This window comes from Platalea leucorodia (genome assembly GCF_965183815.1).
Source record: "Platalea leucorodia genome assembly, chromosome: 12".
In the NCBI taxonomy this organism is placed as follows: Eukaryota; Metazoa; Chordata; class Aves; order Pelecaniformes; family Threskiornithidae; genus Platalea; species Platalea leucorodia.
Genome location: NC_138834.1, coordinates 16,043,750 through 16,057,024, shown reverse-complemented (window position 1 = coordinate 16,057,024; position 13,275 = coordinate 16,043,750). Strand labels below are relative to the sequence as shown.

The 13,275-nt window shown below is 49.5% G+C and overlaps 1 protein-coding gene across 1 annotated transcript in view; it reads right to left on the bottom strand.

The window, feature by feature from the left end:
• The window catches only part of LIMK2 (LIM domain kinase 2), a 30,531-nt gene extending 17,844 nt beyond the window's left edge, over positions 1-12,687 (bottom strand). Inside the window, exons 1-2 of the mRNA XM_082325157.1 lie at positions 12,661-12,687; positions 10,358-10,457 (exon numbers count right to left, since the gene is read on the bottom strand). Coding sequence (XP_082181283.1) covers positions 10,358-10,457; positions 12,661-12,676 — 116 coding nt within the window. The 5' untranslated portion in view covers positions 12,677-12,687. The remainder of the gene's footprint in view (positions 1-10,357; positions 10,458-12,660) is intronic.
• Between the last annotated feature and the right edge of the window lie 588 nt (positions 12,688-13,275).

Genomic DNA, 13,275 nt, shown 5'->3' with positions numbered 1-13,275 from the left:
AAGAGATCACAAGTCGCTGCTTGATGGCTACTTGGTTTTGTGGGGGGTGTAGGAGGATCAGGTCACAACAGGTAACCAGCCTGGCTTTCAGCGAGATGGGAGATGCAATGGATGTGGCATCTCTTTTACATCTAAATGAAAGTCAATACCCTCATGGAAGCGAAGACTTCCCTGGCGCTGAAGAGACAGATCCGTTTGAGAAGGGCTCGTTAATAAAATGCACCCCCCACACACACTGTCAGGCTAGATCAGTTAACGCTGGACAGGCTTGAAAGCGCTGTGGTTCCAATTCTGCAGGCAGAGCAGGGGAGAGGACAGTCATGCAGACAGAAAGCTGCAGAATAAAGCGTAACCCCAGCCCGCAGCTAACCCAACGGCTTCTCACCCAGACTTGGCAGAAGCATGCGCGCTGGCTGCGTAAGAGACACCAGACAAGGAAGAAGAGATGCTGGAACACAGACTACGTACTAGGAGACAGAGTGTTTAAGCTCTGACTATGCAAAACCACTTCCACACACTCAGGAGAAGGCGTATCTATGGCTTAGCATGATGCCCTACACATATTACAAATAATGAATGTCTGCTCGCTTTCCTTCTTCTGAAAGCGGATGCTGATCTAGAAAGTTGCCTAAAGAAGTTCAGCAATTGCGCAGCAGCATTTACTCCTGTCCTAGACTGTTTTAACAAAGGGCTCCTTACTCCCAAATCAGTACAAAAGTGTTTGCAGGAACAGGGTCAATAACGAGCAAATCCGAGCCGAGGGGATAGGAGGGAGACAATGAAACTGCAAGCTGTGCCTTTCCCCATCCATTCACATTCACCTCATCAGCACATCGGTGTCAGTCACCATCCCGGCTGCGTTCAGCCCCACCAACAGTTTTCACTATGGAGATGTAATGCAATCAAAGCCTTAGTCTGTAGCTATCGCCTTTCTCAAGCTTCATTTGTTCAATTGGACCAAGAATGGTTGTTAATATAAACCAAAATACCACAGGAGACGAATCCTTTCCACGTAAGGGAAGTGTGCTGCTCGTCCCTAGTTACCTGCAAAGTACTTGATGTCTTTTCTCAAAAAAAATTATGCACTGCCTCGCTGCAGATTACATCACCTTCCTGAGCTCGCACCTCGCCCTGCGCTGTGCCCAAGCACGAGCAGCTTTGGAAGAGACATCAGTGGCAGCAGCCATAGTAATCTCGCTCCTCTGGCAGTGGAGCAAAGCACAGGGGCACAGGGTAAAGCGGCATATGTAGTGTTGCCCTGAAAAGGAGCCTGCTTGCCGGGGCCACGCAGACGCTGCCTCACGCCATAGGTGCCGTTCCCCGCTACGAGGGCTGCGCAGAGGCTGGTAATAAGAATCTTCCCCGTCGCCTCCTCAAAGCAAGACGGGATCCCAGTTTGAGGCCAGCTGTTCCCTGCACGCAAGCACTGGACCTCATTCTTCACACCTCACACACTAACTGCTTAGGATAGCATTACAGGGGGGGAAAACAACACTTTGAAGGTCCACTGCTAATCCTGCACAAGACTTACCGAAAGGGATCCTTGGGAGCGAAGTAAGCTGGGGCAGACAAGTAACTTCCCATCTTCGACACTGGATAAACCGGCTCAGCCACAAACTTGTCCAACTGCCTCTGAACAGCTCTGTTCTGCCAACATGGCAGCAGCCAGTGCTCATTTAATCTTGCGCTGATTCAGATACTTCACCTCTCTTTGAAGCTGCCCAAGGAATGCCAGGTCTCTCGGCTGCTCATTCCTTTTCGGATTTTTCCTGGCTCCCATGGCCATAACCATCTTCTCCTGCACTCGGCTGCAGCGGCACCCTTGGGACGGATAGAATAACTGCTAACCGGGCTAGTTGGACATGCTGCTGCAATAGTTCTTGCGAGCTCTGCTGCCTGCTAACTATTGTCAAGTTTTCCCTTCTCTGGTTCCACCCAAGGGTGGGAGGGGAGGAGGAGCCATTGCAGGAGGACAGCCTGTGACTACAGAGGCTGAATAGGCTCTACTTCTTCACAAGGGGTGGAGCTTTGACCCAAAGAGGGGCTGCTAGTAAGTGCTGAAAGATAGCAGCTTTTGCCAAAGCAAGAGCCAAGTGCATAAACGTGAAACTACTCTCTGCAGCAGTGGCACGTTCTGATGGAGAAGTCAGGGACGGCAGAGTCTGACGAAGACAACGAGCCACATCTCCAAGCACATCAAATTAATGTTTGCTGCGTACCTTCCTAAAGCCCTCACGGCGAGTGGGCTTACAGTACCTTCACAGTACTTACAACCTGTTCGTCCTCTTGCAGGAGGTAACTCACAGCGTGCTTCGTCCAAGAAAAAATAACTTTCTTTCCAACATCGTTTTAACAGAGATCATTGCAATCATTTAACCTAATCTTCACCTCCCGAATGGAAGCTGAGAGGTATAAATCAGCACAGAAGAGTACTCTCTCCTGCTTGCAGCACATGTAGTTATATCATTTTGCTTGCTCTGAAGCCAAGCATGTTCTCCAGTGGCCTAATCAGCTAAAGCTGTTTGCAAGGCACTCAGAAATGCAACAAACATATGCTGCTGCACCAAGCCCTCCCATTTTTGTACAGTCAGCAAAGCCTGGCATGCCTGAACACAGCCTGAAAATCATGCTGTGTTCCAGAGGCAAGAGTACTCAAATGTGCTTTTACTGGAGATGCTCGTCTCAGCTGGCGTATTGTTCAGGGGACGCTTGGGGCTGGGACGAGGCAGTCTTGGCTGCAGATTTGACAGCTGCTGCTCGCTGTTGAAGTAAGCAGAAAGCCAGGCAGCCTTTTGGGCTGTTTTTTCCTTGTTTTTTATGTTTTTACTTTTAATAAGCAGCCACTTTTCTGGGGGGGGGGGAAATCATCATTTTCACCCATTCAGTGCAGTTGCTAAGCCTGGCTGTAACAGTGCAGCGAAGCCTGGTGCTGCAGAGCCCGATGTGGTTGTCAGTTCCAGCACGGGTCTAATTCCTTCTGACATTTCACACAGCTCTACTGGAAGCAGCAACACGGTGAGTCTGTGTCTAGGAATGCGCTCTGGTCTCCCACATTCTCTATATGTTGCGTGCTGAAAACGGGCCAGCGCTCACAATCCGAGGCTTCCCCGGCTACGGGCACCACCCCACCGCACGCACATACCTCCAGTGCATCGCAGAGCCCCAACCCTGCCCGGCATCACCTACAGACAAAAGCTTTTCCCCACAACTCTGCTGCCGTGGGCTGAACTCCCTCCAAGGGGGATTCCACGTGACCTCATAAATCCCAACTCTTCAGACAAAACCTTTGAAGAGTTGATCCACAGATGTGATAAGCAGCCAGCTAGTCTGTGAATGAAGCCAGCAGATAAAGCCTAACTTCAAAGTAATAAAAACCACCCAGACAGCTAAGCAACTGGGAAGGGATTTGGTTTGAGACTTCCTTAAAGCCAAAGGACGCATAGTCAAATGTCTATTTAAACAGGAAACATCTTATCAAAATTATTTTACTTTTGCAGCAAGCCCCAGCAGCAGCCAGTAAGTTACTTTTTCCTACACAGAATTCTCTTGTTACTTCTTGCCTTTTTTATTGTCTCTGTGACCTACTTGAGAACACAATAGCTCTGATAAAAGGGCTCTGGACAAGGTGTTAATGCGTTCGTACATTCTAGATCTGAATTCCTGCCAGAATGACTGTACGTCAAAAATGCTGATAAACAGGTGTGTGGGGGGGACCTTTTCCATGTAATTTTACTGATACCATCTCTGAGGGCCAAAATGCACCAAAGCAAATTTCTTTTTCACCAACTGAAGTCAGGTATCAGCATCTTCTCTCTTGCAAATGCCGACAGCATTTCCACTACAAACATGTAGCCATCACAGGGGGTTGCTTTCCTTCCTGTGGTTTAGAATTGTACAGTAATTTTTGGCAGAAGGAGGCCTAAAAAATATAACTAGCAAATATAAAGGAACAAATGAAAAACCTCGACAATGACTTAACATGAAATTTATTGCAAATTGAGTCACAGCCGTTACAGTTTTGTCCCCCCAGAAACGCACGACATAGCTATTCTGATATTCAAGTGATTAATACCTCAAAACAGCCAGGGTTAGGCGGCACATCTAGACACCCGCTTTACCACACAGTTCGTGCCGTCCAATTGCACGTCTACCGACAGATGTATTGCTCAGCATATCTACCAGCCCTGCGATACACACATTTATCCTGGCACAGACAGGCACTTCGGTGTGTGTAGGACTGCTATAAGCTGGGGAAGAGGCATCTGCTTGATGCCTGAGGAGTCTGCAGCAAGTCTTTGTTTCAGCATGGGCGCAGCTCGGAGGCATTCCAAATACTTCAGCACAATCCCAACACCGAACTGTATTTCCAAGGCACTTACACGCAACAGGTGCTTTGCTGCTGTTGAAAGACAGAGTCAGCCACTGACATCAGCCACGGAAACTAATACCGGTTTGATACGCACGTACCTCTGAGTGAAAGCTCTTGCACGCAGCTCTTGAGTAAACTAAAACACACGGGGAAGCGAAGCTCGTCTCCATCACTGCATCTTACTTCTAAGCAGCAGCAGAACTTCAGCCCGAGACAGCGATGCCTTCTCGGTACCTAACATCACTAAGCACAACGTTAGGATGGAGACAAAATTATCTCCACCATGCTTGCCTAATGGCTGCAGACCCCCTGAACTGAGGCCAAAAAGCAAATCAACCTACTGAGACTTCATAGATTATGTATGGTTTTGGAAGCAGCGACTTGCGCTCTGTAAATGGGGCACATACGGCAGTAAGAGTGGCGCTTACACCACTGCATCTTCATTCGCTTCCTAACTTGCTGCTTTTGTCTGTGCAGACCGCTGAACTCCTCAGGGAAGGATCCTGTCTCGCTCATGTGGAAAGCCTACCCCGTACTGGACTGTGAGTAATTCTAATTACCTTGGTTTAATAGTGCTCTGATAACAACGCCCTGAAGGACAAGTCAAAAAAGTTCCGACTGGAATGCCCAGCTCCTCCTTAAATATAAAGGGTCGTGATGTCCCGTAGTGATAGATTCCCTGAGGAATGTGGCCACTTCCACCTGCAAAGCGCTTCATTGTTCCTCTGGATTTCTAAACTCTTGAACAGTCATGGTGATCCGTCTACAAACAGGCACTTAGCAACTATTTCTCCCTAAATCTGATAGTGAGCTGGTGAATTTCAATGCTGATGAAGACACCATCAAAGAGAGATTCCCAGGAGTCTGCAGGATTAGCGGGGAAGAGCTCTCACCTCCGAGGCTCTATCGTTAGCTTTCTGGAACTGCCAGAAACTGGAGGAGACAGGGAAGATGAGGAGATTCTTGTCTTCCTGCTTCTACCATAATTCAACGCCTTTTGTTACTACTGATCTTTCCCCTGCTCTCAAATTCAGCTGCTGTCTGTACAAACCTGACCTCGTTCACAGCTGAAAGGCTAAAGGAAGATTCAAAGCATCAAACTTTCCACATTTCAAATTCATCTTAATACACACCTTTGCTCACGTCTTTTATTTATCAACGTTTGTACGTTTGAGCTTCATTATCCTGTCAGTGTAGATCAGTTTGTCCTGTTGTTTGTGGGGAGGAAGCAGCGTTTGGAAAACGAAGGCCTGTGCCAAACAGTTTGAACCAACAGAAGCGATCCAAAGTCTAGAAAATACAGCCTACGAGAAAAAGCTCGGCCCAGGGCTTCTTCAGTCTAGAAGAGACTGATGGGAGACACAATTGCTGCTTTCAAACAGGAAAAGGTTACTTGAATAACAGAAGGGGAAAAAAAAGCTTGTTTTCCATGCCCATTGTGACCGTGATTAGAAGAAATTGATTTAAATTGCAACAAGGGGGATTTCTGAAGATGGTAGACAGAAGCTTCCAACAGGAAGGATAATTACGCGCTAATAGACATAGTCTGGGAGGCCAAAACCCTGCAGCATGGGAGGTTGTGAGGTGACCAGTTTCTCGATCATTCCAAAGCCACAGAAATTACTTGCTTCAAACATCAGTTGAAATTTAGTAGATATCCTAAGAACCACAGAAAACAGACTTGGAAAATGCCCTCAGAAGTCATCTAGTTTATCCTGCCACTGCCAAAACAGGTTTAACTGTATACATTCTTAATACAAGATTGCCTGGCTTGCCTTCCCCTGCCCCCAAATGTAAAAAGAATCAAGGTGATTCACTAAGTTTTGCTGAGCAAAAAATATTTCTATAGCACACAAAATACGCCATTCAGTATAGAAAAATCACATCTTTGTAAGAAAATCAAATCACTAGAGCTGGCAAATCAATAGTGGTTCTCTTTCTGCTCGGTAGCCTGGAGCTCAGGGCATCCCCTCGATGCACGACAGCTAATCCGGTTCTGTTTTCCGACCGTGGACAATTGTCACCCTGCAGAAAGCGCACAATGGGCGGGTGAGGAGGGATTCTGGCAAGAATCTGCTTTTCACCTCGTTCCACTACTGGGAAAGGGTCAGAAGGAGAATTTGTTTCACGGTTGCTTCAGAATACCAGTAGGAGACAGAGCCAGGAGTTGTTCTGCACTCTGCCAAAACGGTTCCATTTTTTCAAAGTATTAATTTACAGAAAACAGCCTTCTGGTGGTTACAACCCTCCTTGCGTTTTAGTTTCTAGCTCCAGTAAAGGTTAACAGAAATGGAAATGGAGAAACACATTCAAAAAGAGTGCAAGCACCTGAACCCTAAACAATCCGTCAGGTGAACTGATTTAACTCTACGTAATAAGGCGATTTTTATTGTGGTTTACACAAATTTTATTAGATTTTTTTTTTTTTTACAAGTGTAAACAGTTTCTTAACGATTTCAAGACTGTATTTAATTTTAGCCAATATCTTTTACTGGAAAGTCAACTTACTGCTTACAATTACTTGAATATAATAATGTAATCCCTGATCAGTATAAAAAGATTTATTATATATTTAGTCAGATATCAAAAGCTTACACTTTTTAGTCATACAGTTGTTTATATTATTAACTTAGCATCAAGCTATTTTGTAATAGAATTTAAAAAAATACAGAAAGCCATGGGAATTTTTCCTGAGGTCAAGCTGCATTGCATATGCATAAAAATCTGGCGTATTAAGCAAAAAGGAAGTATTTGTCCAAACTGCATTAATATTTCTGGTCACCACCATCTCCAGTGGTTTGGAGTTACTAATGAAAAATTTTGGATTCATACAAAATTTCCCGGCTTTCCTTTCCTCTTCCAGAAAAAGGAAGATGAGCTTTTCCCGCTTTTCAAACTCCTGATGAGTTTTTAGCTTTTAATTAACTGGTTTTGGTATAAACTAAATGGTATATGTTTAAATCTGCAACCGTAAAATCATCAGTAATCCATCACCTTCAGTCACTTGAAGATACACTGTGAACAGTTCTTCTCTGATGGGGTTGGTTTGGCTTTTGTTTGAGATTTGTGCAGCAAGCCTGTGTTGCTTGGCTACTTAAATTAGATCTATTTTATAGACCATAGTAACATACATCCTCTGTTATTTCGCGGTTAGGAAGGAACTGAACCTCAGCTGTCTTCCTTCCTAAAAAGTTCTTAAGCACCCCGCTACAGCAGGAATTCCTACCACCATTTCCAATAATTTTCTTCCTATGGATCCAAAAGCATTTTCCACCTGGATGTATTCAACAGGCTTAATCTGAATTCATGGTTGTCAAATAATCACAACTGGATTGTTAACAAATATCGTGTCCTTAAGATTAAACCATGCCGCTATATCTGGGTCTTCTCATCCCATCCTGCTCTAATTCAAATATGCAACATCTCTACAGAAAGAGGGAATTGTCTTTAATTTCATTTGCCTTTATCTGGGGGAAAAAACAAACAAACAAACACAAAACACCAAAGATGGACATCAAAATACCAGGTATCCATGCTTTATTCAAAGGTATAACTCAAGGCAGTATCTTGTATTTTGTAATACGGAAAAAAGTTGGACTGAAAGCAATAAGAACAGCATGCTCGAGGTCAAAAAAAGCTCTTCCAATAATCCTCTGAGGTAAAAGTGACCCAGACCTGGGAAAAAGATGCCTTGCCCCTTCTCTCTTTCCCCCTCTCGGTGTAGCGTTTGAAGTTCTGTGCGATCCGAGTTCCAAATCCACTGGAACTGTGTATCAGTGAAAAGCAACGACCTTTGAAAGCGTATGCTATCTCAACAGAATTCAGAGGCACAAAAGCACATTCAGAGTTAATTCACAACAGACATTGTGACAGAAACATCTAAGAAACTTCCTCAGCCAGATCCAACCCCTCGGATTCCAGCCTAAGGACCAGCTGGCCAAAGAACAGTTTAAAATAGCCGAGATACACAAATAGGGATGTGCTTGTCCCTCCAGCCACCCCAGAGAAAAGACAGGTTTCGGAGACAAAGCTCCTGTACATGCAGTTTGAGGAAGGAGGGAAGTAGCAAAAAACTTAAATCCTCAGAGACACGCATGTACGTCAGCTACCGCCAGTGCCAAGCGTGATCAGCAGCCCAGCCTGACCAAGAACAAACAGAGCTAACGAGCCTGGAGCAGTGCCAATCAGCATTAGGGAAATTATGTGCCAGGCCAGGGAGTCAGCTAATCCGCAGGAAGACTGGAAAAAACACTCCACAAGAGCTGCCGGAACTCACAGCTACCAGCTGCCAAAGGCTCCTACCCTCAGAGGCTTTTTAAAGTTTGGCTTTGGGATATCAAGCACAAGACTGCTGCTCAGCATGGCTTAGGGATAACAGAAGAAAGGGGAAGAGAGTGCAAACTGGGAATTTGTTTTCATGTACAGTCCTACCCTGGAACTCAGAAAAAGGGAAGGGCAGCGTCCTTTCCTGCAGGTTCCAGTTGTTCCCTCGGCCTGGCAGCTCGGCTGGGCGCCGGAGCTAGCCCCAAGCACGGAGCACGAGAGAAGCGCATCAGCAAACGTGGAAAGTTACTGCCCATCTCGGGAGAAAAGCTGGCATCTTCACTTGTATAAAACCAAAAAAATCCACCCCACCAAACTTCCATTTTACAACATAAACGATGATATCAAATTCTCTCTAAAGCGTCACGAGGGCAGGGTTTGCCTCCGGCTCGGCTGTTATCCACCTCAACAGCCCCAACAGCAAGAAGCACCGAGACATTTGCAAATCAAGACCCACAATGGAGATACGTTCAAAGGCAAGACAGACAGACTGGCTAGCACACACAGCCTTGGGTTCGGCTACCGGCAGAATCTAGGGACGCTCAACAACAGGATACCAGTTCTTTAGGGAGAAGGGTTAAGAGAAGCTGGCTCAACATACCTAAACACGAATACTCAAACCAACAGAAACCCAAAAGACTGGGATTTGCAGCGATATAAAGCTGTGACTATCAACAAGTCATTCTAACTTACAGCATTTTCCAAGTCAACAGAGCTAGCATTGCTTGCATGGTACATTTTGGTTGTTTTGGTTTTTGCTTTTTTTAATACACCAATAACCATAATTCTCACTTCAACAAAGCTGGGGTGTTTTGTGGGGGTTTTTTTGTTTTGTTTTTAAACCAGGACAGTAGATGCCTATCTCGGCACAGCAAACACTCTCCAAAGCCACACTTTGGCTTCCTTTTCCCCCATTTGCTTCGACAGTGTCCAAAACATCAGCCTCTCCTGATTCAAGCCAACACAGAAGCCAGTACAAGCTGCAGGTACTCAACCCCTCTCAAAAAGACAGGCCCCTTCAGAAATGCGATTCTGGAGCACGAAAACTGGACCAAGTATTCATGAAGCACCGACGAGAGGCATTACTCCCGCCGCCAGGGAGAAACGCATGTCAGAGATCCCTTTTCGTCCTTGCCGATAGCAACGTTATCCAACAGATTTCATAAGTTTGCATGTCTTAATAGTCTGAAAAGGAGAGGAAGTAAAAGGCAAGATCTCCCTCCCCCGTATCAGCAGTTTTCCCCAAAACCCTGATATCTCCCTTGTACCTACCACATATGGAAAAAGCAAGAGGCTATCCAAATTGCCTGGGTGCTACGCTGGAATGCAGCTGAAGACAAATATGCAACCCAGGGCTTCTGCCACCACCCATAAATCAGAGCTTTCATTTGTACTTTATCTGTATTCCTGTTTGCGTCAGCATGGCAACACTTTGCCAGGCAGTGCCAGACCGCCGTTGGCACCGAAAGTCACTTCCAAAGCGCTACTGCAGGCACCGAAGTACGGCCGCAAACGAGAGCGCGCACCCGCTCTGCAAGAGGCTCCGGAACAGGTCAGGCACAGAGATGACAGCAACAACTCCCTGTTAATATTGGTACTCATCCACCAGGTTCTGAGCCAGTTGAACAGCACAAGGAGAGTTTAACGGGTTAAAGGTTTACCTACCGGAAACAGGAAACATGCCAAGCTTCATTTACAGTCTTGTAGAGGTGCTGACCGGCATCAATGCTGCCCCCGCATCCCAGACATCTCCAGACTTCGTCACCTGTATGCAGGAAGAAAGGGACAGAGAGCAACCATTTTACATCAGAGAAAACAAGGATTGCTGCACCCCTGATAAAGAACAACCTTCAATTATAAAACTGACGGGAAGGCCTTCACACGTAGGAAGTCAAGCCAGTACCAGGCAGTCTGTAACCCCAGAGAGCGGAGTTGCCAAATCAAACTCTGACATCATATATATTCACTCTTTTTTCTCCAGGCATACCATCACCATCCGCTCCTTCACGTTCTGCAGAAGAAAGCAATATGACTTTCACAGAAAACGGCTCGGTCACAGCCATGCTAGTCATCAGAGCAGAGATTTCAGGAAGGCAGACTGGTCTAAGGTACCAATTCCCAGAGAGAGCCACGCTAGGCCAGGAAGCCACGCTACTATTTCCCCCACGCCACTGACTCAGCACGTAACGTTTGCACTCATTTGTGTAATTCACTGGATTTCCCAGAGCTGAAACAAAAGAAGGGCAAACTTTATTCAGCAGAGAACAACTTGACTACCAGGAAGGAATTACACACTTGAATGAATATTCCTGTAGAGACTGCGCAGCCAGCACCAGGCCACTGTCAGACTTGGGCAGAGGGGCCGATGCTGCCGGCCTGTTGTCCCTTCAGAAAACACTTATAATACTCTCTGCTAGAACTGCCGTGAGGCCCCAGAGAGAGTTAGTTATTTAGATGCAGGCAAGCTAGGAAGAACAGTATGAAAACTTGTGCACAAAGAGCACTTGGCACACGGATAAATGCTATCCAAAATCCAAACAGCTGCGCGGGCATATTAAAGCGAGAGCCGAGGATCTGGGCGAGCACAGGATGGCGCAAGGAGCACGTCACAGAGCTGGGCAGATCGCAAACCTGTCTCTTCCTGCTACCGAAAGTTTACTTGCTGCAAGGTTGCATAAGGAAAGAAGTGCGCTTAGAGAAGGAAAACCACTAACCACGAACTTCCATTTTCCAAAGGACGTTAAAACTCGGTAGTTGCTCAGGCAACTTGATACCAAGGTCAAATTCCTTGAAGCTACACGAAACAGAAACCATCAGCCTTCTATGCACTTTTACCCCACTGCATAGGTCAATGACAAGGTTTGAAAATAACCAAGGTGAGGATCTCCTTGTACGTTTTGCACAGCCAGCTATTTTGGAACAAAACCCTCGTTGCTGAACCCCGAGCCAGCACCAGCCTCAGCAGCAGATGGGCAGCACCCACGGAGTCTCCGTGCGGACAGCGCTAGGTGGGATTCATTCAAAGGTGACCTTCGGTGTAAGCTGCCACTTCAGTTCCCAGCTAAGCATCGGCTCCACGCCTGGGAGCCTCCTGCTGCCTGGAGCACCGAGAGCTGCACCTGACCCCCGATCTGCACAGCAGAGCCAGGGTTCGGAGAAACTTGGAAAGAGCTGGCGCTACCCGTGTTCTTCTCTGAAGCGAAGTGCTCTTCAGCACGCCAAACAGGCTGGGAAATAAGGGCAAAGCCGACGCAAGCCCGGGCCAGCGAGGCCCGCCATCCCGCCATCCCGCCGCCCGCGCCCTCCCGCTCAGCGCTCCAGCGCGGGATGCAGACGTGAACGCAGACAGCGGGTCCTGCTTGAAGGGATTTAGCGAGGGCACCGCAGCTGACTAAAAGCAACAGCTGTTCCCCCGCACGGATCCCGCAGAGCGGCACCCATCGGCTTTGCCTCCGGGCACCCGTCTCCTTGCTCGCTGACTGCTCCCAGAAGGGCTGATCGGCTCGCTGACGGAAACGAACGGTCCCGCATTCTACCGAAACCGCTTCAGCGTCCAGGAGAGGGGACGGAAGCGCAGAAAAAGAGAGCAGGAAACAGCGCGAAGGAAAAGCGAAGGGACACAGCCGAGGGAGCGGTCTGCCGAGAGCCCCGGACAGGAGGAGCGGTACGGAGGCGGCCAGCGAGGAGAAGCCGCGGCTCCTCCGGCAGCAGCGGCCCCGGCCGACCCCCGCGGGCGGGCCCTTGCTGGGAGCGGGGCGGCAACGGGGACGGGGCGAGCGCGGGCCGCCGGCCCCAGCAGGCAGCGCCGCAGGGCGCCGTGCCCGCAGCCGGCCGCCGGCCGCCGGCCCCTCCTCCGCGCCTTCCCGCCGCGCTCCCCGCGCCGCAGCCCGGGCAGGGCCCCCCGAGCCGCCGCCCCGGCGGGCGGCAGAGCCCCGGGGAGGGGAGGGGAGGCGCGGCCCGGCCCTCACCTGGCGGCCGCTCCATCCCGCGCCGCCGCCCCGCGCCTCGCCCGCGCCTGACGTCAGCCGCTACGGCGCGCGCGGTAGGTCACGCCGCACCTGGCCCGGGAGCGCGCGCGCCCCGCTTCCCCGCGCCATGCCCCGCCCCGAGGGCAGCCCGTCGCCCCGCCCTTTTCCTCGCCGCGGGCCAATCGGCACTGCGCCCCCCCCCCCCGCGGCCACAGGCCAATCCCCGCGCCACGCCGCGGCGACCGTCCCGCCCCTTCCGCGGCGAGGACCAATGACGGCGCGGCCGCGCCCCTCGGCCCCTCCCACCACGTGCCGTGGCGGGCGGCGGGCGCGGCCGCTCCCCTCGCCGGGCCTGGCCGCTCCCCTCGCCGGGCCTCCCCGCCGGGCCTCCCCCGGCCCCGCCCCGCCGCCCCCGGGGCCCCCGCCGGACGCCCCCGGGGCCCCCGTGAGCGAGAAGCGAGCCCCCGTCCCTCCCGCCTCCCGCTTCGCCCGGCTCCTCCGCTCCTCGTCCTCCAGGTAGGGCCCGCGCCAGCGCCTCACCTCAGGCCTCACCTCAGGCCGCCCGCGAAGCACAAAGGAATGGCGGCGCGCTCCGGTCAATGTAAAACCATTTTT